General features: G+C 42.7%; 1 protein-coding gene across 3 annotated transcripts in view; it reads right to left on the bottom strand.

The window, feature by feature from the left end:
* ABCC4 (ATP binding cassette subfamily C member 4 (PEL blood group)) overlaps window positions 1–20,741 on the bottom strand; it is a 218,320-nt gene that overhangs the window by 103,252 nt on the left and 94,327 nt on the right. For 2 of the 3 annotated variants that reach the window (XM_061171226.1, XM_061171228.1), the window contains 8 exons: window positions 16,235–16,329; window positions 15,922–16,008; window positions 10,007–10,103; window positions 6,741–6,950; window positions 5,234–5,374; window positions 4,380–4,417; window positions 3,897–3,991; window positions 2,015–2,161 (listed from right to left, as the gene is read on the bottom strand). In XM_061171226.1, coding sequence (XP_061027209.1) covers window positions 2,015–2,161; window positions 3,897–3,991; window positions 4,380–4,417; window positions 5,234–5,374; window positions 6,741–6,950; window positions 10,007–10,103; window positions 15,922–16,008; window positions 16,235–16,329 — 910 coding nt within the window. The remainder of the gene's footprint in view (window positions 1–2,014; window positions 2,162–3,896; window positions 3,992–4,379; window positions 4,418–5,233; window positions 5,375–6,740; window positions 6,951–10,006; window positions 10,104–15,921; window positions 16,009–16,234; window positions 16,330–20,741) is intronic. The other variant, XM_061171227.1, reaches the window with a different exon arrangement.

The following is a 20,741-nucleotide window of genomic DNA, read 5'->3' as shown; positions in this document are numbered from 1 at the left end:
TATAATTATTAGGTTACACACAATCGATAATGTCAACCAAGAGGCATAATTCTAACCCATGTAAGAATTTGTACTTTTTCCAACTGTAAAAAGTACAAAATTTTTATCCAAACAGAAAATTAAACTCGATCACTTAAAATTTTTAATTAAAAAAAAGTTTTCATCTACCACTAAAAGAGTAAATAAATAATTCTTGGCCCCTAAACCTTTTGGGCAAACGAGGCCTATGTTTGTAGTACTTATTTGGGCTTCTATTTTCTTGAAGGAATGAAGTCCCGCTAACAGATACAGGAGGGGGAGGCAAGATAAACACGAGCGTGCCAGCTGCTCTAAGATTAGCGACCTCGAAGATTTAAACATGGTCCCAAATCCTTGAATAACAAATACACCAGCGTCTGAAGAAGCCTACAGGTCTTGACCATGAAGAGCCTGGTTAACTGTGGTCACGAGCACTCAGAGGCTGTGATAACAGACATCCAGTCCCACTTAATGCTCCCAACTTTATGGCTGTAGTTTTCACATGAACTGACAAATTGAAGCAACTTCACAACAGCCATAATAGCACATAATCCTCCAATCTCTTTTGCATTATGATGACATAAAAAGACGAGATCCGTGGGGGCCTCTGCAGTTTACCGTCCTGTGCTCTGTACAGTGCCTGGACTAAACAACAAGTGCTGAATAAATCTGCACAAGATGCTGCCCTGAACAGTCTTAGTGAATCCTCACAACAGTCTTGTGAAACAGGAAGGGCAGCAGTGATTCCCATTTCACAGGAGAGGAAGTTCCCAGATACCATGTAGTCACGGTCACGAAGGTTCATTAGGCACTGACCGTATGCTAAGCGCTGTCAATGTATTAACCTAATTAATTCTAACAGTATCAATATATTAATGAGTGTGTGAATAGCACCCCCATTTTACAGATAAAACTGAGACACAGAGAAATTAAATAACCAACACATAAGTATTAATATAACTTTAACGGACTATTACTATCAGTAACTAGCACCAGAAATGAACGCAGGCAGCTGGTTCCAGAGCCCATACTTTTAGAGCAAGGCAGACAACATCCTGCCTTGAGATTTGCCTGCCCAGCAGTATGTATCTGCTTTGGCCTTGGTCACATGGCTAGTTGATGGCCAGGCCAAGGCCACTCCTGTCCTCCCTCCAGCCTACATCCCTGCCTTAAAAGGTACTGTCAATCATTGCCTGCAAAAACAAAGCCACCCTGGGCCTCACCACAAGTCGAACCAACTGAACAGAGAGGGCGTGTATGCTGATGAACTAACTCTTCATAGGAGCCCAGGTCAGGAGCAAGACAGGTCAAAGGCCTGAGGGTGGAGGAAGCAACCACTGATAAACCTCCAGGGACACTCATATCCAGAAACTTACTACTGAAGATCCACCTGCTATGTACCACAAAGCCTCTTACATGTCACCAAAAGTCCAAAGTAAACTATACAGTTAATTTTATTGAAAAGGATGTTTACATTTCAGTAATCTTGGGTTTTAATTAATTTTTCATTACCATTCTAGGTAAACCTCATAGTCACGGCACATGCCAGAGCTCTGTGATTCCAGAAGTGGATGGGAAATGAAAGAAAGAAACACACAGCCTGTCGTGTAGAGATTCATTATAAGAAGGTTCTAGCAGACAACCTACCTTAACAAAATATAACACAGCCAATATTTTAGCAACTAGCCAAAAATATTTAAATATATTTGCAACAAATGTAGGGTGTTTCATTTGCCACACAACAAATCGGTTCCTAAATCATTCTGCAAAGTGAGCATACACTTATCTTTCCACACACACATAAATTGGAATAAAAGCTTATATGCCTCTATATTCAGATATCCTCTCGTAGGCGAAAAATATCAGCAAAGCTTTTTGTAGAAAATGGATCAACATGCACAGTGATTTTCTTCCAAGCATCTCAAATATCAAACGTAATCAGGCATTAAGTACAATAACAAGACATATTTACTGAGAAACTTGGTGTCTGACTTACCTATTGGGTTTCTATCAAAGAACAATACTGGAGCTCTCAAAATGGACTCGAACATTTGGTTGTGCAAAGTTTGCGAAGAACTAACAAGGACGTAGAAAACCAACAGAGATCTGGCGATGCCAAAAAGGACGGCAGATACAGTTAACCCTGAAATAAAGAAACCACTCAGCACAAGATCTCTGCCTTTTCTTCAAGGATGCTAAACCATGCCACGCAGCTTACAAAGATATTATGTAAATACTTTATTCCATTAAGCATCTGGATTCTAAAAGAGTTTAATGCATTCACAAGATACATTTAAAAAGAAGAATATAAAAATCACTGTATTCCTCTCATTAAATAGAAACCTCATGGGGGAAAAACATCAAGTGTAAAATAAAATTTCATTCTAGGATTTCCTAATTCAATTATACATTCTACTAAAAACTCAGAAGAAAGATAATTTTAAAAAGTAGTTGATGGTCCCTTCTTCGCATTTGAAATCTTACTAATTACAACATGTCTCAATCTAATATTGTGATATGCTTTGGTAACAGCATGTGAATTAACAGGTAACAGGAGAAATGATTTACTACCATTTCCTTGTAGACAAAGCCCAAGTAGCTTTAAAGAATATGACAATACCACATTAATTTTCAAGCAGAAAATCTAATTCTAACTAACTGAATTGTAAGAAAAATACAAATTATAAATATAAATAATCATCATTTAAATTCTGTTTTGTTAGTGATATAAATGAGTACCTACTATGCACATAAAAATTAAAATACGCTCCCCTAAGATCTTTTGAACTCACAATGCTAAATAGAATAACTTCTGTAATAAATATTCCATCAAGTACTTTTTTCCCTTTAGATGACACAACACTTATTTAAACCCTGAAAGCCGCTCAAATTCCTGGATTCCATCAATAGGCATTTTCCTTAGCCCACCATCCTATACGAATGTATAACAAAATCCCTTCCTTCTTCCTTTAAGCCCCCATAGTCCACCAATTCAGAAGGTAAACAGCTAATGGATTTAGATTTCTTAGCAAGAGATCAACGAAATACACACAAAATTTCAGTTGAGTATGTTCTTACAAAGATAACTCACTCTATCTTTGCAGAAGGCTTGTGTGAGTATTTCCTGTGGGAATATTTTAAATTTTAGATGAGGATTTCCTTTTAAAAGTATGTAATGCTACATATATTCTAGGCACTCTTGTGAAAACAGACAGCCATGTTAATATTAGCCTGGCAAGCCAGAAGTTAAATGAATCGCACAGTTGCGGACACGATAACATTGTGATCTCAAGGTAAGAAAGACTCGGAATCCTAATTCCCAGACACTGGATTTCTCCCTGCTTAGCTTCTCTCTTAAGTAATTAGTGAAGCCCAAGAGATGAGCAATGTGGCGAAGGGGAGTTTTGCATACCTACAAGGGAATAATGCTTTTATTTGGGGGCCCTTGCTGCCAGAGGATTTCATCCAAGGTCCATAAAAGCCAAGGTTTATTCAGAAAGAATTGGAACAATCCGAACCACAGGGTGGGGATCCGTTTCTAATCCTCTTGCCCATCCATATAATGATATAAGATTTAGCTAAAGCAACCTATTAGAATAGACAATTGCCACATATTTCCAGTGGCTGATTTTCTGAATGTGCAATCCTGGTTTAACTTCCAAAATCCAGTATAGAGCAAATTAAGAGTTTTCATTCAACCTCTCTCTTCTAGTAGATTTTAAAAATAATTATTCTAATTAATTCACAGAATAAATGCGACTCAGACTCTTAATCTGTTAAGACATTACTGAATTACTCCTGGAAGCCCTAGTTGCTCATACAGGCTCATAGTAAGCACCTCAGACTCTCGTATAATAGACCAGATGATTCAATTTTACCTGAGTAAATTCCTAAGTACCAGTATAAATCGAGTTTTTCAGTTACATTTCCTTGTCCATTAACAGTGACATTCAGGGCACTCTGTTCATTCGCCCTATGGAACAGGGAAGAAAAAACATTATGCAATAGATGGAATTAGGTAAATACAAAGAAAATTACCCTTGATTTAGGAGTCATGTTTTATGCTGGAAAATGTTTCCCACCTCACAAGGCCCTGTGTCTGTCTACCTTATGAAAATTCAATTTGAATCATGACTTACAGCTCTCAAAATTGCCTGTAAGGAACCTGCTAAGGGTCAGACATCAGCAGAGACCATGGGAGGGTCACACCCACCAGCAGGAACTTTAATTTTTCTTCAGGGAAACTACATGAGGATTAGAAGAGGAGGCTGAACAGGCCCCATCTCTCCCCCTGACTCTGTGGGAAACTGCGGCTTCTTGTTGATTTTACAGCACTTTGGGTCAGACCAGGAATCACTCACCAGTATGAAAGCCACCAATCCTGAAGGACGTAGGCAACCTGGAGCAGGAAACAACAATCACTCAAACACTGACATTACTGACCCCCTCAAAACCCCACTCACTAGAATGGGTGATGGAAAGGCTCCAGAGAACGGAGACGGTCCTTCCAGCTCAGGTCAGTGGCAAGCCCCACATCCCACATAACCACAGGTCAGGGAAGGGCATAATACATTTTAAAATCTTTAAAAGACTTCATATTTTTCCTAGAATCTCTCTGTCACGCACACACAACACCAGTAAGCCTCACTTATTTTGCTCCACACATATTAACGCTTTTCAGTGCAAATCCTAGTGGATTGCAAAATACAGTAATAATTGTAAAAATGTCAGGATTTTTCAAAGGAAAAAAGCTTGACAGGTACTGTGACGGTCAGTTTTCTGTGTCAGCTTGGCTAGGCCAGTCTCCAGTGATTCAACGAAACTCTCAGTTAGATATTGCTGCTAAGGTATTTTGTAGATGTGGTTCACATCTATCGTCAGAACATAAGTAAAGAACATTACCCTGAACAGTGTGATGGGCTTTCTCCAGTCAGACGAAGGCCTTAAGAGCAAAACCTGAGGCTTCCTGGAGAAGGAAGAAATTCTGCCTCAAAACTGCAGGGTCAGCTCCTGCCTGGGGTTCCAGCCCGCACGCCTGCCTTTCTGATTTCACATTCACCCAGCTAGATCCCACAATTTCATGGAGTCAGTTCTCTGAAATAATCCCTTAATACACATATTAAAAATAATAATACAGTAAAATAAATAATACAGTATAAAGAGTATTATAAGTATCAACCTTAGGGCACAAATCAAAATAAATGTCCTTACTTACCTGAGCTGCGATGTTTACTGGAATAAGGAAAATGATGATAAACCAGTGAGCACCGGCTGTGAAGTAATTTTTATAGGCCTTAAAACCAACTTTTCCTTCCAAACGGCTCTCCTCAGATAGTGTAACCTGTATATTCTCAGTCTGGAAAGGAAAGGCAGTGAGACACAAAAATATAAATAATGAACCCTAAAATTTTAAAAGTTCAACAATGACCTCCACTGCAAAGCTGTGGGGAAAGAGACACAACTTACATGCTGATAGGAGTGTGCAAGATGGTCCACCTCCTACAGAGAAAGGTGTGGAAATATCTAGCCAAACCATGTATGCATTTACCCAACCATGTTACTTCTAGGAATCTATTAGAGATAAGGAATACCATTTGCACAATGTTCTTGGGTACCTTTGCTTAAATTAGAACACCATGATTGATAGCCCACTTACAACATAACTGATTAAAGTATAGATGCAGAGGGTTTTTCCAAAATAATTATACGAAATGTTATGTAGCTAAAGTATCCCTCTAGTTTATTTGTGTCACTCAATTATAGAAACATAAAACAAAGTGTGGGTTCAAAATATTAGTTAAATAGAGTAAACTGAGTTCACACTGTGAGCTGGAGACATGTGAGTTTGGATAGCAGGGGAACACCATATGATCCAAATCTATTTGGTTCCTGAATTTCAGAGAGGGATTCCTGAGTTTGGAATGTGAGTGACTAATCTGAATACTTATCAGAATCATCCAGGCTCCCGGGTTTGGATAGTGAGGGATTGGATATCGAGGAATACCTGTGCATGTTTCTAAGGGTGATCTAGTGCATTTCTGCATTTCTGCATTTCTGTCTGGAGGACTTAGAATACATTATAGAGTCACATGGGCTATGGATGTCCTGGGCTCTATGCTGGCCACTGGAAATGCAAGGTGGATAAGGTGTGGTTCTCGGTCTTGAAAGATAAGAAAGAAAGACAAGAACTAACTCCAAAGTGTCTACTATGTGTCAGGTCCTTTGGACATGCTACCTTTGGCCTATCACAGGCCATCTGACAATGGGGAAAAATACTACCATCAGTCACCTGCACTGCCAGAACATTCCAACATGTAGGAAAAGTAGCTGATTTAATGTAAGTCATAGCAGGCTGGGTATGAGGTGGGTCTTCAAATTAAGCCTCTGGATGAATAAGGGAAGCCAGGGTCTACCAGAGCAAGTACGATTTAACTATGGTAACATGAAGAGTTCTAATGTCAATATCACATGCATCCTGGAATTCATAGCAGTACACCCACTACTGGAGTCCATAAGATTCTCGACCCTACACCCAAAGAAGAACCCTAATCAGGCTTGCTCCCTGCATGCTCTTTTAATTCTACCAATTCCATGGAATAAGGCCTTGGCAACTTAGGATCTACTTTGGGACAAACGAAGATGTCATGAGCAGAGCAGACTGAAGGTCCACGAGTCCACCAAGAGCAGACAGACCAGGGCATGTTGCAGGATGACAAACTCACATCTTGGTCGTCTGGAGCGGCGTCTTTCAACGAGGGTCTGGAAGACTGTTGAGACCAAACTGAGGACTCGGAAAAGGTGCGATTCCTCAGAGTTGGAGTTCCTGGAACTGTAGATGGTTCAGTCTCCTCATTCTCCTTCTTTAAAATGGAACCAAAATCTATCCCAGATTTCAGGAACTCAGTGTAAGTCCCCTTTTGCACCATTTCTCCCTAAAATAGCAATAAAGAATTTGAAAGGAATGCATTTGCATTTGATAATACTAATATAATGTAAATACTAATCAAGAAGTAAATTAATCTTAAATTATGATTTTTGTTAAAAAAATGATCCTTAGATCTGAAATTCTGGTTAACAAATCCAGTTCAGTTCAACTGAACTGAGCATTCTGTTCTCTGCCACACCCTGCGTTAGGTACTGGGGGATATGAAAGAAATGTGTGATCATGAATTTAAAATGCAGGCCACTGACGTAACTATCATGGGCATTTTCAGGGAAGCAAAAAGCACAGATGTTGGTGGGAGTATCAATATAGTCTGTTTAGACAACATGGGAATTGAGAGAACCCATGAGCGGCGTCTTCATGGTCTTTACAACCTCCCCACAAACACAGAAGTTAGAAAATTCAATATTCCACCTGATAAAGTAGCTAAACAAGGAGGCCCTAAGACTGGGATGGCTCTAAGGCCTTGGTACCCCATGCCACAAATGAAAACTTCAGCCAGAACCAATGCACTTTAGTCTGAGAAAGAACTTAGGAACGAACAACCAATCACAAGCAGCCAGTCTTCCCCAAATCAGGCAACTGCTTCAACTATAGCCAGTCTAATAATTTTCTTTGAACACATGTGACACATCATTGCACAGTTTCCCTCACTTACAAAGTAATATAAAATAATGTGCAGAAGATTTCTATTTTTTCACCATACAAGAAAAGACACAGCTGATTCATTCAGTTGCAAACAAAATATGGAAAATCCCAGGATGCAAAACTAAACAAAGGAGGGCAGCTCTGGTTAAGGCAGTATGGCTGAGTCCCTTTGCTGTGCACCTGAAACTATCACAACATTGTTAATTGTCTATACTCCAATATTAAATAAAAGCGGGCCACTGGGAGAAACCCAGTGAAGCCTTTGGGTACCACCTGACACTGCAGAACTAGAAAATTATTCAGGATATATTGTATCTTGTTCCACTTGGGAAGCAAAATGCATACACCTTCTTTAAGGAAATTACAGCTTTCTACTTAGTTATCTGTAAGATGCACAGGGAAATGACTAGCGGTACAAAGACAGCAATTTTACTCTGCAGCCAAACATCGATAATCCTGAAGGGATGAGGGGGCAGTCATCCCCGCACTACTGTGAGAGAGGGACCAGACAGACAGTAAGGATAGACCCCCAACGCAACCAAGGGTGCTCACCAGCGGACAACTGCTTGTTCTGACAGTACTAAAGCTGAGGGTGGTCTCCTCAAAACAAGCAATAAGGGGGCCCTGAAGCATCCGCAGGCTGGCCATTCAGGTTACCCTGACAATCACCGATTCTGTGCTCACGACACTGTTAATGCTGGAGCTTTACCACACCAGCATCATGTCTCTGCATATGAAATTGATTATTCTCAAGCTGGAAGAATCTGAGCCCCCGACTTAGGGAGGAATGGAGGACCTGCATTTTAATACTCTTTCTTATGGCAGAAATTCACTTCATAAGTGAGGGCCTACTGGGACAGACAAGGGTTCACGATGGAAGTGCTGAGGAACACAGGCAAACAAGGGGTGAAGCATAAAACAACCACTAACTCGGCAAAATTCTCATTAATCTCCACTCAACCCCCAAACACGTGAGTTGTTGTGCATTCAATGAATGGTGGCCCCCCCCAAAAAAGATATGTTCAAGCCCTAAACATGACACCTCTGAACATGACCTTATTTGGTTGGATACAGCTTCTTTGCACACGTAATGAAGGAAAGATGAGGCCATACTGGAGTAGGGATGCCTTAAATCCAATACAACTGATGTCCTTATGAGAAGAGAAGAGCCTAAGACAGACACGGGGACAATGGCCATGTGACACTGGAGGCAGACACCACAGTGCTGCAGCTGGAGGCCAAGGAACCACAAGGAAAGCCAGTGAACATCAGAAGCTGGAAGGGAGGATTCTCCCCTAGAGCCTTCAGGGAGAGCACGGCCCTGCCAGCACCTTGATTTGGGACTTGCAGCCTCCAGAACAGTGAGATGATAAATTTCTGTTGTTTTAAACCACCTAGTCTTCAGTACTTTGTTATGGCAGCTCTAGAATCTTCTTAACTATACCAAGACTTGTGTTTCTGCTATTGCCCGTCCAGCGAACATTGGAGGAATCTTTTAAATCCCATCTCAGACCACGTCACTCCTCTGCTCTGGACCGACCAACGGCTTCCATCCCACTTCCTGGACCACTGCCCGCTGCTCAGAGACCAGCTCCCTCCACGGTCCCCTGCTCACTCTCCTCAGACACGCTGGCCTTCCTGCCATTCTTGCAACCTGCCAGGTCAGCTCCTTCTTTAGGACGCCCTGCCTCAGGTGCCTGGATGGCCCTCACCTTCATGTCACTCAGGCCCGAGAGGCACCAGCTCCTCAGGGAGGAAGCCAGGATATCAGCCCCACCCCCTCTTTCATCACATCTGTCCCCATAAGAATGGGAGCCCCGGGAAGGCAGGGCCTTGTCCTACTGCTGCACAGGCTCTCACACACACATGTGTTTATCAGACACATAAAAACATCTGAGCAGTGAGACAAGACACTGGGTAAACCAGCAGAGTGGGCATCTCTAACTGGGGGTGCTCAGTTACCCATTTTGGTATCAATGAAAGATGCTCTTTAGGCAAACTGTATAACAAACAGGTGGATAAAAACATGTCTCAGTATCTCTAATTTCCAAATAATACACTTTGATTTAGGTTGTGGAAGGGGAAAATAAAAAGTTCTAAATCAAATAGCATCACTATCCTTAACAATTTTCACAACAACACTGATAATTCAGCAACTCTGCAGTAGCACTTTTATACCGTTTAGGGTTTATGTGGCTTAGAGTGTAACAGTGATATTTCTAAGGTCTTTGGATTCATCCTCAAAGTCATGGATACCAGCTCTGAGAAAAGGGGGGCATAAAACTGAGGCAGAAAAGGGCGTTTACCAAGAATCCAAGGAGAGTGACCTGCAGGGAGGGCTGGCCTTCAACACAACTAAGTGCTAGCAATTTCCACAGACTTTTAGAAATTACTTACATCTTTCAATATCAGAATCTGACTTGCAGCTTTTAGGTACTGCAACTGATGTGTCACTAAGATTGTGATCTTCTGATACAAGGCTTGACAAATACACCTACAAATGTAAAAGGTACAGCATGCAAAAGCACATTAGTGGAGGTGCTCCAAATTGGAAACAGAGAATTTGAAAACATAATGAGAAAAAGACAAGACAGAGTCAAAGTTCTCTACTTCAAATACCAGTATGAATACAAATTAAATACAAATATAAATCAATCAATTCAACTAGGTCCTCAAATCAGCAGCACGTTTGAATCTAGCTCCACTAAAAAATTCTAAAAAGCAGTCCAGTGAAAGATGCACCAACTGCTAAGTTGTTTTTCCTAAAACTGATCTTAACAATTATTTACATAGTTCACAATGAAAAACAATGGAGCAAAACTGAGATTCCAAAAGTTGACTGAATTAAAATACTAATTATTTTATACCGATGTTAAGAATGGGAGAAGAGTGATCTATGTCATATAAAAATGTACACATTTTTCATAGACAGTTTCCTAGGTGATTGTTTATGATGTACATATTAACCCCCCTAAAAAAGTCATAGCTTCTCAGTAACCTTAGCCAGACTGCATTTTGTAGACATTTCTTCCCAAATAACATTAGATTGAAAACGAATGCTATCATGGCCTTGATCAGTCTCTACAACGCTCCCAGTCTCATCCAGGAAGTAAATCTTATTTCATTTGCACTGAAAACTTTCTGAATGTGAAAATGAAAGATGAGAGTCCAAATGGTCCAAATCACAGTGGAAGTCATCCAGTGGCTCAAGCCACGCCAATTCTCTTAGCCAAAATCCCCTCAGTATTCAAACTTCAGTGTTTTTTTTTTACAGTAACCCCTCAGACTGCTCTACATTTTAAATGCAGACCCCTAGGGACTCAGCCCCAGTCTCATCCCACAAGGGTCTACAACCCCTCTGGGGAAGCTAGTAGCCGGATCCAGGGCCCCGGTGACCACGGGCAAGGCTCCAGGCGTGTACTCTTGGTGCCTGAGCCCCTCGCAGAGCAAATCGCAGGGACCTGGGCCACAGCTCAGCCTGCTGAGTGAGCCAGATGCAGAGTCTGGAGGTAGCAGACTGCAGCTCAATCCCTCTCACGAGCCTGACAGTCAGACGAGCTACTAAACCTCAGTTTCTTCATCTCAAAACAAGGCCAATGACGACTCACCCACATGTTCTGAGAAATCAAACCACCAATCCGCTCAGTAAATGTCAGCCCCCTCCTCCACTCCCTCCTAACCCACGAGCGGTCATGTGCTTTGGACTCAGGATAGAAAAGTCCTAAGGGGACACGCTGTACACTGGGTCTATGATCAAAAGCAGGACTCCAGGATCTAGTCACATACACCATAGCTCCATTATGTCCAAATGGACTTATTTTTACCTTTTGACATGTCTTAGTTCAGATTTCGTACTAAATTTCTTGACCAAGTCAACACCTTTTCAGACTTAGCACTAAAGCTTTTAATGGAATTGTTTCTCCTAAATTCAAAATTACCTGTCAATAACCACTGAAGGCAGATGTTAATCAAATCTAATGAGCTGCTATGTCCAAGACAGAGCTACCCAAAAGTTTTAGAATGTTTTCTTCCTGTAATTCCATCACAGAAAAGGTAATATAAATAATTACAATAAAGTGATCAGTTGATGGCTACAAATTTATTCCTAATTAAGACTTTTAATCAAAATCTCTAGGAAAATAATCTATCTTCCAAGTTTTTAAGAGTAAAGATTTCCAAGACATACCATAAAAAAAAATTGATTCAGGGATGAGTTCTTTAAGCATTATTCCTATATAAGGGCTGTGTTAATCCTATAATACTATATATATTCCTATATAAGGGCTGTGTTAACAGGGGATACATCCCGTAGCAGAGTGAATCAAGTAAGAATGAAAAAGAGCACCTATCTACATTCATTCATTCGACAGGCTTTGGTGAGACACCAGGCACAGTCTTAACTGTCGAGCATACATCCACAGGTCAGGAAAGCAGACACTACTCAGCACCGTGAACAGGGGGACACACCGAACGAGTTTAGAAAATGCACTATCGGGCCGTGATGTGTGCTCTGAAGGAAAAGCAAGGGGGGCTGCTGTCTTAGACGGAGGTGACACGGGAGCCCTGACACTATCTGGGGGAAAACATCCTGGAAAAAGGTACAGCGGGTCCAAGGGTCCTGGGACAGAACATGCTGGGCTAAGGAACCTTCATGCATTCACAGCTTATAGGGGGTGGGGAGGACTGATAAATGGTCAAGTGCAACCCACTGAGGGCTGTGGGAAGACAGAAGGGCACAGGCTCCCCCTGAAGGAACAGGAGGGAAAGGCAGGGGCTCTGGGACAGAGGGAGCAGTATCTACAGACAGACAGGTGTGAGAAAGGGCCCGTCACAAAAGCCAGCGCGGCTGGAATGCCGAGTGGGTGTGAGGACCAGCTGGAAAGGCCGATGGGGGCAGATGGCAAAGAAGTTGGTTCTCCGTTTGAGGACCTGGAGCTGCAGCCTGAACATGAGGGGAGTCTGTGAAGGGCTGGAGCAGGAAGGGCGAGCTGTGTAGACGGCAGCGTGGGCATCTGATCAGGACAGACCCGAAGAACTGATGACGCAGGAGGCGAGGGGTCTGGCGATGTGGGGTTCTCTGAACCAAAACGGGATGCGCAGCTGGACACAGGTGAGACTGCATCAGTTCACCTAAGGCTCTAACCTTCTGTAGGTGATAGAATCCACTTAAGGTTTACAACATATAGTTGTAAAATTCACAAACCTAAATAACCTTGGATATAGATTCATGACTAAGGGAAACTGTTAATGGCAAGTAGAAGTGCGATTCGTTCACTTTTAATACAAAACACTCCCCATTACTAAGCTTCGACACGACCACCATCTTTCATAGCATACTGTTCCATCCAATTTTCTAACTCGTTGAGAACATTCTCCAGTTGCTGCTGAGTGATTTCCTAAATTGCATTCGTGCTCCCTGCCCTAAGTTTCCCCAGAGAATGTGGTTCTGATTAGCAAACAACAGTCTGAACAAGCTAGCTTCTATCAAGTGTACACCCAAGGTCATTAAACCCAACAGCTATAAATACTGCCTCTGTTAGAAGAAGAACTTGGGAGAACTTCTATGGTAAGTACCCAGGGAACAGGGAGGCTGAACTGCCCATGATGCCAGGAGGATGGGGGGGGTGGGGAACCTCTGTCACAGCACTAGCGCCCTTTCACTGAACCCATGACAAGCCACAAGGCACTTCTCTAAAGGAAAATTCATCAAGTCATGATCAGGAGAGGGTGGGAAAAGGGCGTCAGATCAGAGAGCTGGAGGCCATGCCACGTGTCAGCTGCCCAGCTCTTGTGTTCTGAAAGATTCAATGCTACTTTGCACTTTTTTTATTGTGGTAAAATATACATAACTTAAAATTTACCATTTCAACTATTTTTAAGCATGCAGCTCAGTGGCGTTAAGTACATTCACACTGTCGTGCAGCCATCACCACCATCGATCTGCAGAGCTCTCTCACCACCCCAAAACTACGCACAAGTTACACACAGACTTTGGTGGAACCCGCCCAATGACCCCTGCTTAGTGGATGTGGAATCCCAGCTCCTAGTATCCAGAGCTCAGGGCTGCCTCACCCGTCTCGCTCTCACGCTGTTGACTCTGCGAAAGCCTCTTTACTATGCTACTTAGGACTTGCTGTGAATGAAGTTTTTCCCCCAAAAAATTCATGTTGACACATTTTTTCGCCAGTACCTTAGTATCTGGTGACAGGGCCTTTAAAGAAATAATTGTTACCCTTAATTACGCTGGGCCTAATCCAATCTGACTGGGGTCCTCAGAAAAAGAGGAACCTAACACCTAAGAGCCCGGCACGTGAACAGAGAAAAGACCACGTGAGGACACAGCGAGAGGACACAGCAAGGAGGATGCCATCGGAAGTCAAAAAGAGAGGTTTCAGCAGAAACCAAACCTGCCCACACCTTGATCTTGACCTTCCAGCCTTCACAATATAACAGGTTGCTATAGACTGACTATTTTGTTCCTCAAAATTCATACACTGAAACCTAATCCCCATAGTGAAGGTACTGGATATGGGGCCACTGGGAGGTGATTAGGTCATGAGGGCAGAGCCTGCATGTATGGGATTAGTGTCCTTATATAAGGAACCCACACGGCTCCCTCACCCCTTCTGCCATGTGAAGACACAGGAATCGGGCCCTCACCAGACACCAAATCTGCCTGTGCCTTGACCTTGGGCTTTCCCAGCTTCCAGAACTGTGAGAGATAAATTTCTGTTATTTCTAAGCTGCCCAGTCTATGGTCTCCTGTGAGAGCAGCTTGGACAGACAGAGCCCTAGCAAACTAAGAGGAACTGACAGCGAAAATTTCAAATTGCTTCTCTCTGCCATACAACCTGCATCCTCCAGGCAAGGACATGCCTGCTGTTCTTCTCACAGCCTTGTTTCTTCCTGTTTAGCAAAAGAAGCTGAATCCTATTCTCAGTGTCCACCTTTGCTTCTAATCTTCCTATTTAGCAAAAGGAACTGAATCCTATTCTCAGCCTCCACAAACCCTTCCAGCCTGCAAACCCACAGGGCACTTCCCGTTAAGCCCAGTGCACAAGGAGCTTTCCAAGTTCACCTGAAAGCCTAGAGCTGCCCACTTCTACTTCCATTTAGCATTTACCATCCTATATCCAAACCCGCTAAACCACGACTCTGCTGAACTTTTCCCAGGCATCTGTCTTAACAAGCTCCATAGAGACAGATTCCTTAGAGGCAGAAATGAGAGCTGAACGTCTTAGTCTCCCTTATTCTGCCCCGTGTGGGTCCTTCCCCTCTCCTGGCTCACTGTTCTGCTTTGTAAACTAAGAGGTTTTGCACAACAACATCTGTAAGGGCATGGATCTCAGTGCACACAGTAGGGCTTTCATAAGTGCAGCTGGAAGGGCTCGTTGGCTTTAACAAGCTGAACAACAGCAAGGTAACTAACCGTGGGGTAGATGTGGGTGCCGCTTCAGAAAAAGCAAGTTCACGAGGCTTTCAAAGAGGCCAGTCTAGACTCCATAGAGGCCTCAGTCAGCGTGTGTTAGGACGCATTATAGACAGAAAAGCATCAGAGCTGTTCTGCTTCAGGGGTTCAGTGGCCAAACAAGAGCCACTGACAACAAATTCCAGAAACTCAAAATGAAAGTCAGGATTTCAGCCAGGTATTAGATACCGAGTTTGAACTTCAACTTAACCCTACAATGTGGGTCTAAGTATTAACTCTAGTAAGCATCCATGAAGCAATGATAAATATTTGAAGTCATACTCTGAGGTGGAAAAAAAATCATTCTTAAATTCTAGACTTCATTAAGTATTTCCAAACCGATACAATAATAAGCATAAACCAACTAGGCCTTTCCATGGAAGCCCTATGTCAGTACTGGAAACTTCGCTTCTGACGGGCCTTAAACAAATGATGGAGGAAGAGGACCGGCAGCCAAGTGCCAGGTGACCGAGTCCCACTCTCTGATTCAAAAACCGTACGTACGTCGTCTTTCTTATTGCTGGGGTCTGGGTCCATCCACAATGTGTGGTTGTCAACCACAAGCAGGAGGGGGAAATCTGCCATCTGTTCCTCAACTCCCTACAGCATGGACTCCACTGGCCTCCACACACTGGAAGCTCCTTCTGCATTTTCCTATCTTGACCTCATCATGATGCAAAATTTTGTACGATGGATCTTCTGTGGAGGGAAGGGAGGGGAGGGAGGGACACCAGGGCAGAATGAGCTGAGTCTCCTGAAGCACAAAAGCTTTCCTGAGCTCTCTTCCCTGAACTCCACAGGGTCCTTGGAAAGCAGAAGTGACAGGAAACAGGAGCAAACTCACAGTTCGAACAAGTGCCTGCTCACTTCTGCATCTACTGCACTGAGCGGATCGTCCAGGAGGTAGATGTCTGCATCCTGATACACGGCTCTAGAAAACGTAGAGAGATGTCAGGAGAAGAACGCTTCCAGCTTCCTAGATCCCATTTCTGAATCATGACGGTGTCCAACAAATCATTATTCATTCCAAGAGCCCAGGGAAAGGGCCAAGACCCTGCTTCACACAGGGCCCACCCGGTGAGCGGGGTCTGCCTGCTCACTTCCACTAGGAGCCGCAGAGGAGGGAGGGGCAGGATGGCAACTGAAACGCCATTTACCTTGCGAGGTTGACCCGGGCTTTCTGCCCTCCACTCAGCGTGGTTCCCCGGTCTCCTATCACAGTTAGATCTCCATCCTCCAAAAGCTGTAAATCCTACATGGAGACAGAAAAGGGGAAAAAGAGAAAGATTTAAAATGTGTTCTCCTCTTGGCATGCTAACCTTCTAGCATCAGTTCTTTATATAAGTATTTGATCAACAGCAATGGGTATATTTTATAGTGACTAAATTGTAACCTTAAACATTAAAAAAAACCTCTCAGGGCTTTTCATTTTTTTTCATTCTATAGTTTTTCACAGCATTTATGCAGTTGACTTCTTTGACACACATTTATTGAGGATCGACTATATACCAGGCATTGTTCTGGGCACAAGGAATTCAGCCACGAGGAGACAAAGTCCCTAGAGTTTCTTTCCATGATAGGAGATGGAAAATTAACATGAGTGCAAGTACTAAGGACGAGAAGAAAAAGGAAGCCGGCTTCGGGGGATAGAGAGTAAAGGAGGGAAAGGGAGTCACTACTGGGGTTGACAAGGGCTCTGTTCAGAGGGGGTTTGAGTAGATCTGTCGGAGGGTGAAGCAGGCTTAGATTTAGATTGCCTACAATTATCATCTGACAGATCCTGGCATAGACAAGCAGAGTTTCCCTCCTTAAAGGAGGGAAAGTGAGTCACTACTGGGGTCGAGAAGGGCTCTGTTCAGAGGGGGTTTGAGTAGATCTGTCGGAGGATGAAGCAGGCTTAGATTTAGATTGCCTAATAATTATCATCTGACAGATCCTGGCATAGACAAGCAGAGTTTGCAGAGAGTTTGTTTTCTACTAAACCGCTCAGGCATCAACCTAGGATACACAGACTACCTTTCTGCAGGTGAAGCCCTCGTTTCTTGGTCTCTACTTCAGCAAATTTGGGGAGAGAACAAGTGGCACACTGGGATCTCCATGATAAACTAGTCCTTTGAAATCCCTAAGTCTCATTTTCAACTTCTACAGAAATGTGCTGCAGAAACAAGAATCACTAAACTCCAGGATCCTGTGAGAATCAAAACAAGTGTATAAACACCCTCCATAAATGGAAAAAGGGCGTGAGGGGATTGTAACTTGTTATTGGTGATTGAGGCCTATTTTCTCATCAAACCAACAGTGAAAACCCATGCACAGTGTGAATCATGACACGCAAAGCAGATGACCACAAGGAGAAGAAAGAGACTATCCCCATCATAACCCTCCCTGACAGCCACAAAGACACACAGGCACACACAGGTTCCCTGTACACTCAAAGCTTAAATGCAGAGCATCAAATGAAAGGCAGCAATTGCTCTGCCATGAAAATTCATCATTTTTTCACCTTAATTCTTTACTACCATCGCTTGCTTTTGGTTTTCCTGAGATACAGTAAGCCATTTTAAGATACTTTCCCAGCCTTACACACACACACACACACACAGAGTTTACTTGGCCTCTGTTTCACTGATGACAGTCCTTGCAAACTGTTCTGCTTAGTTTTTATGCCTACATTTCATGCTGTTTTGGTTTCCTTCTCAAAACAGCACCACACTGTACTGCAGCAATCTGAACCATGTTTTAGAAAAGGCACTTAGATCCACTCTAGCACAGTTAGGGCATAAGAAACAGGCTCTCTCTCCAAGTCTGGTAGGAGGCCTTCAAGTGTGCTGTTAGCTCTGCAATCTATTTAAGGACCAGCCACAAATGGGAAAACATTTTAGATGATTTGAAGTAAAATCCAAGTCAGGCTGATTTCCCAGCCACCATTTTCTGATTAGGTTAAAGGGGAAAAGCCTGAGTTCATCGTATATTACAATTCCCCCCACTGACAGGAAGGTAGTCTTATTCACCAATTTTCAATGAAAAGCAGACACACAAACTACGGGAAAACTAGGAAATGGATAAGCTGGTTTGATGCCATCTGTCCAGAAGCACATCAAGGGCCCTTTAGGGATGCTGGAGACTTAGTGTACAAACATGGAACAGACTGTTAAAATATTTAATGGGGACCTGACGTGAGCCCTTAGCAGAGGAGGGCTGGGTTCCAGAGTCAAACAGCGTAAAACTGCCTTTCACCACAGCTTTAACTCCATTTGGCTGATAGCACTATGACTTCCATTTTAAAGATGATGAAACTGAGGCCGGGTGAGGTTCAGAAAAGCAGCTGAAATCACGATTTTTTCCCTACTAAATAGAGAAACTGAAACTCATTCCCTGAGCCTTCTAATTCCTAAGCCTTACAGTTTAAACACGATCCCTACAGCAGGTCAAACATTATTAGGTTGTTCCCTACATTGTGTTGTATAACTCCCTAAAGGGTCACTTTGAATATGGCATCAGCTTAATTCGACGTTGCCAAATGTGATTACTTTATATTTTAACTACAGATATGTTTTCGGCTCAATGAACTTAAACACGTACTTCAATTAGATCTAGTATAAAGCATCTAGTTATTAAGATATGTAATAAAATAAATGTTGCTTTTTCCTGTTTTATGGGAACCACCCATAAAAAGAAATCTTTATTATTTTTGTTTCTATGTATGTATTTACTGAAAACCTGGCAGGTTTGCATTTTACAAACATTGCCTTTCTCTTTACAATAAACCCATACCTCCCTCATTTTATAACAAGGAAACAGAGAAACACCTGAAATTACTACCCGGGACCATTTCTCTCCAAAGACCACACTTTTTTTTCCTACCACACACGTAGTCTCTATCTACAGGTCAAAATAATTCCACGACACCACTATTATCTGTGACGGTCTTATGCCCATTCATGGACACATGGATTCCATTTCAGAGCAGCGGCAAAACCTCTTGGAAACCCTCTGACCCAACGCCCTCATTTTGCTGCAGAAACGTCAGAGGCCCAGGCAGGAAACAGGACGTGTCCAAAGTGACAGCAGGCAAGTGACGAAGCCAGGGCCAGGACTCCACTCCGCTCTCCGCTCCTTCTCCGCCCTGGGCCTCCCTTCCTGCCAAGGAGGGAATGGGCACGAGGGGCCCCAACTCTATGTCCCGACCACGCAGCAGACCAGGAGAGCAGTCCGTGTTTATAAACCTCACATCATGTACAGAAGAATCGCTGTGCAGCCCAATCCCGCAGGGGCCCCTTCCCACCAGAGTCTGTGCCGCACGGACACCCGAGGGTGGGTGAAGCCCCAGAACACGGGCCGAGTTACCCCCCAAAAAGCATTGACCCCCGTGGGTCTTAAACCTGAGCTGCAAAAGTAGAGGTGAGGCATTCCATCTCTCAAGCCTCAGTTTTACTACCTATAAAATGAGGATGGTAACATCAAAGATCCTTGTAAAAGATTAGTAACTCATATACCTTGTTATGTGTGCTTGCATGTGAGTGACAAACAAAAATGACTTCCACGTGGACTCTGAAAAATGAGAGCTACTTTCCTTACTGTTTTACATTTGCATTTCCCCTTTTCCTATACCATGTTTTAAAAAAGCTACCTCATTCCTGTCAACTTTACTTCATTTCTGTAAACGAAAAATCTCCCATTAACCAAAACTCACGAGAAGGAAATAGAAGCCCATTAAACAAGCAAACAATTGTGTTGTGTCCACAGCATCATCAAATGCTACTCATCTAATACAGTCTATGATGTTCAAGCCATTGTTCAAGCAGAGTAACTATTTCCACACAGGCCTTTAACACCACACCTTTGAAAACCTGTCCCAGCCTTTTCCTCACAGTATAAAAGAATAATAGGATGTCCAGACTGCTCTGACCAGACCCCGGGGAGAGCTCTTTAACGCTATTATTCACAGATTTTTATAACCAAAGAGAGTAACATAGTATTTATCAGTATTTATATTTTTTCTTTTGTTTCACTACATTATATTATCCTACTAGCTAAGTTCAGTTTGCATAACTGATTCACTAATTTCATTTAAATCCCCATGTACAGAGAAATGTTTCATCTTCCATTTTCTATGAAATTCAATGCCATTTCTGAAAACAATCTCTCCCCCCACTGCAAATAGGGCATATTAAGAAGAAATGTTAAAGCATTACTTTTTCTTTAAATAATAAATTACAAGTCAAAAGCGAAGCAGAGAGGGAAACCTAGAGAATGAAAGGGACCGAGGAGGCATCAACCAAGTGCAGGGGGCAGACCTTATGTGAAGCCTGATTCAAGCCAATGGTTAAGGAAATTTCCCAGTGAGATGATTAACAACATGTAAACACTGACGAGAACACTGATGATATTCAGGAAATTCAGGTTACTTTTCAGGTGTAATAATGTGGTAATATTTTTCCAAAGGTCTTTTAGAGAAAACTAGTGAAATGTTTACAGATGAACTAATCTGAGGTCTAGGATCTGCTTCAGAATAATTTGGGGTGGGAGTGGGGCTGGCAGTGGGCAGGGGTAGAGATGCAGCAAGACTGGCCACCAAGCTGACCCTGGCTGAAGCCGGGGGTGGGTAACTGAGAGTTCATTAAACTGTGCTCTCTATTTTTACAATTTTTTGTAATTGTGCAT

Source organism: Eubalaena glacialis, chromosome 16 (genome assembly GCF_028564815.1).
Source record: "Eubalaena glacialis isolate mEubGla1 chromosome 16, mEubGla1.1.hap2.+ XY, whole genome shotgun sequence".
Taxonomy (NCBI): domain Eukaryota; kingdom Metazoa; phylum Chordata; class Mammalia; order Artiodactyla; family Balaenidae; genus Eubalaena; species Eubalaena glacialis.
Note: the sequence above shows the minus strand (reverse complement) of the source record. Positions and strands in the feature narration are given on the sequence as shown.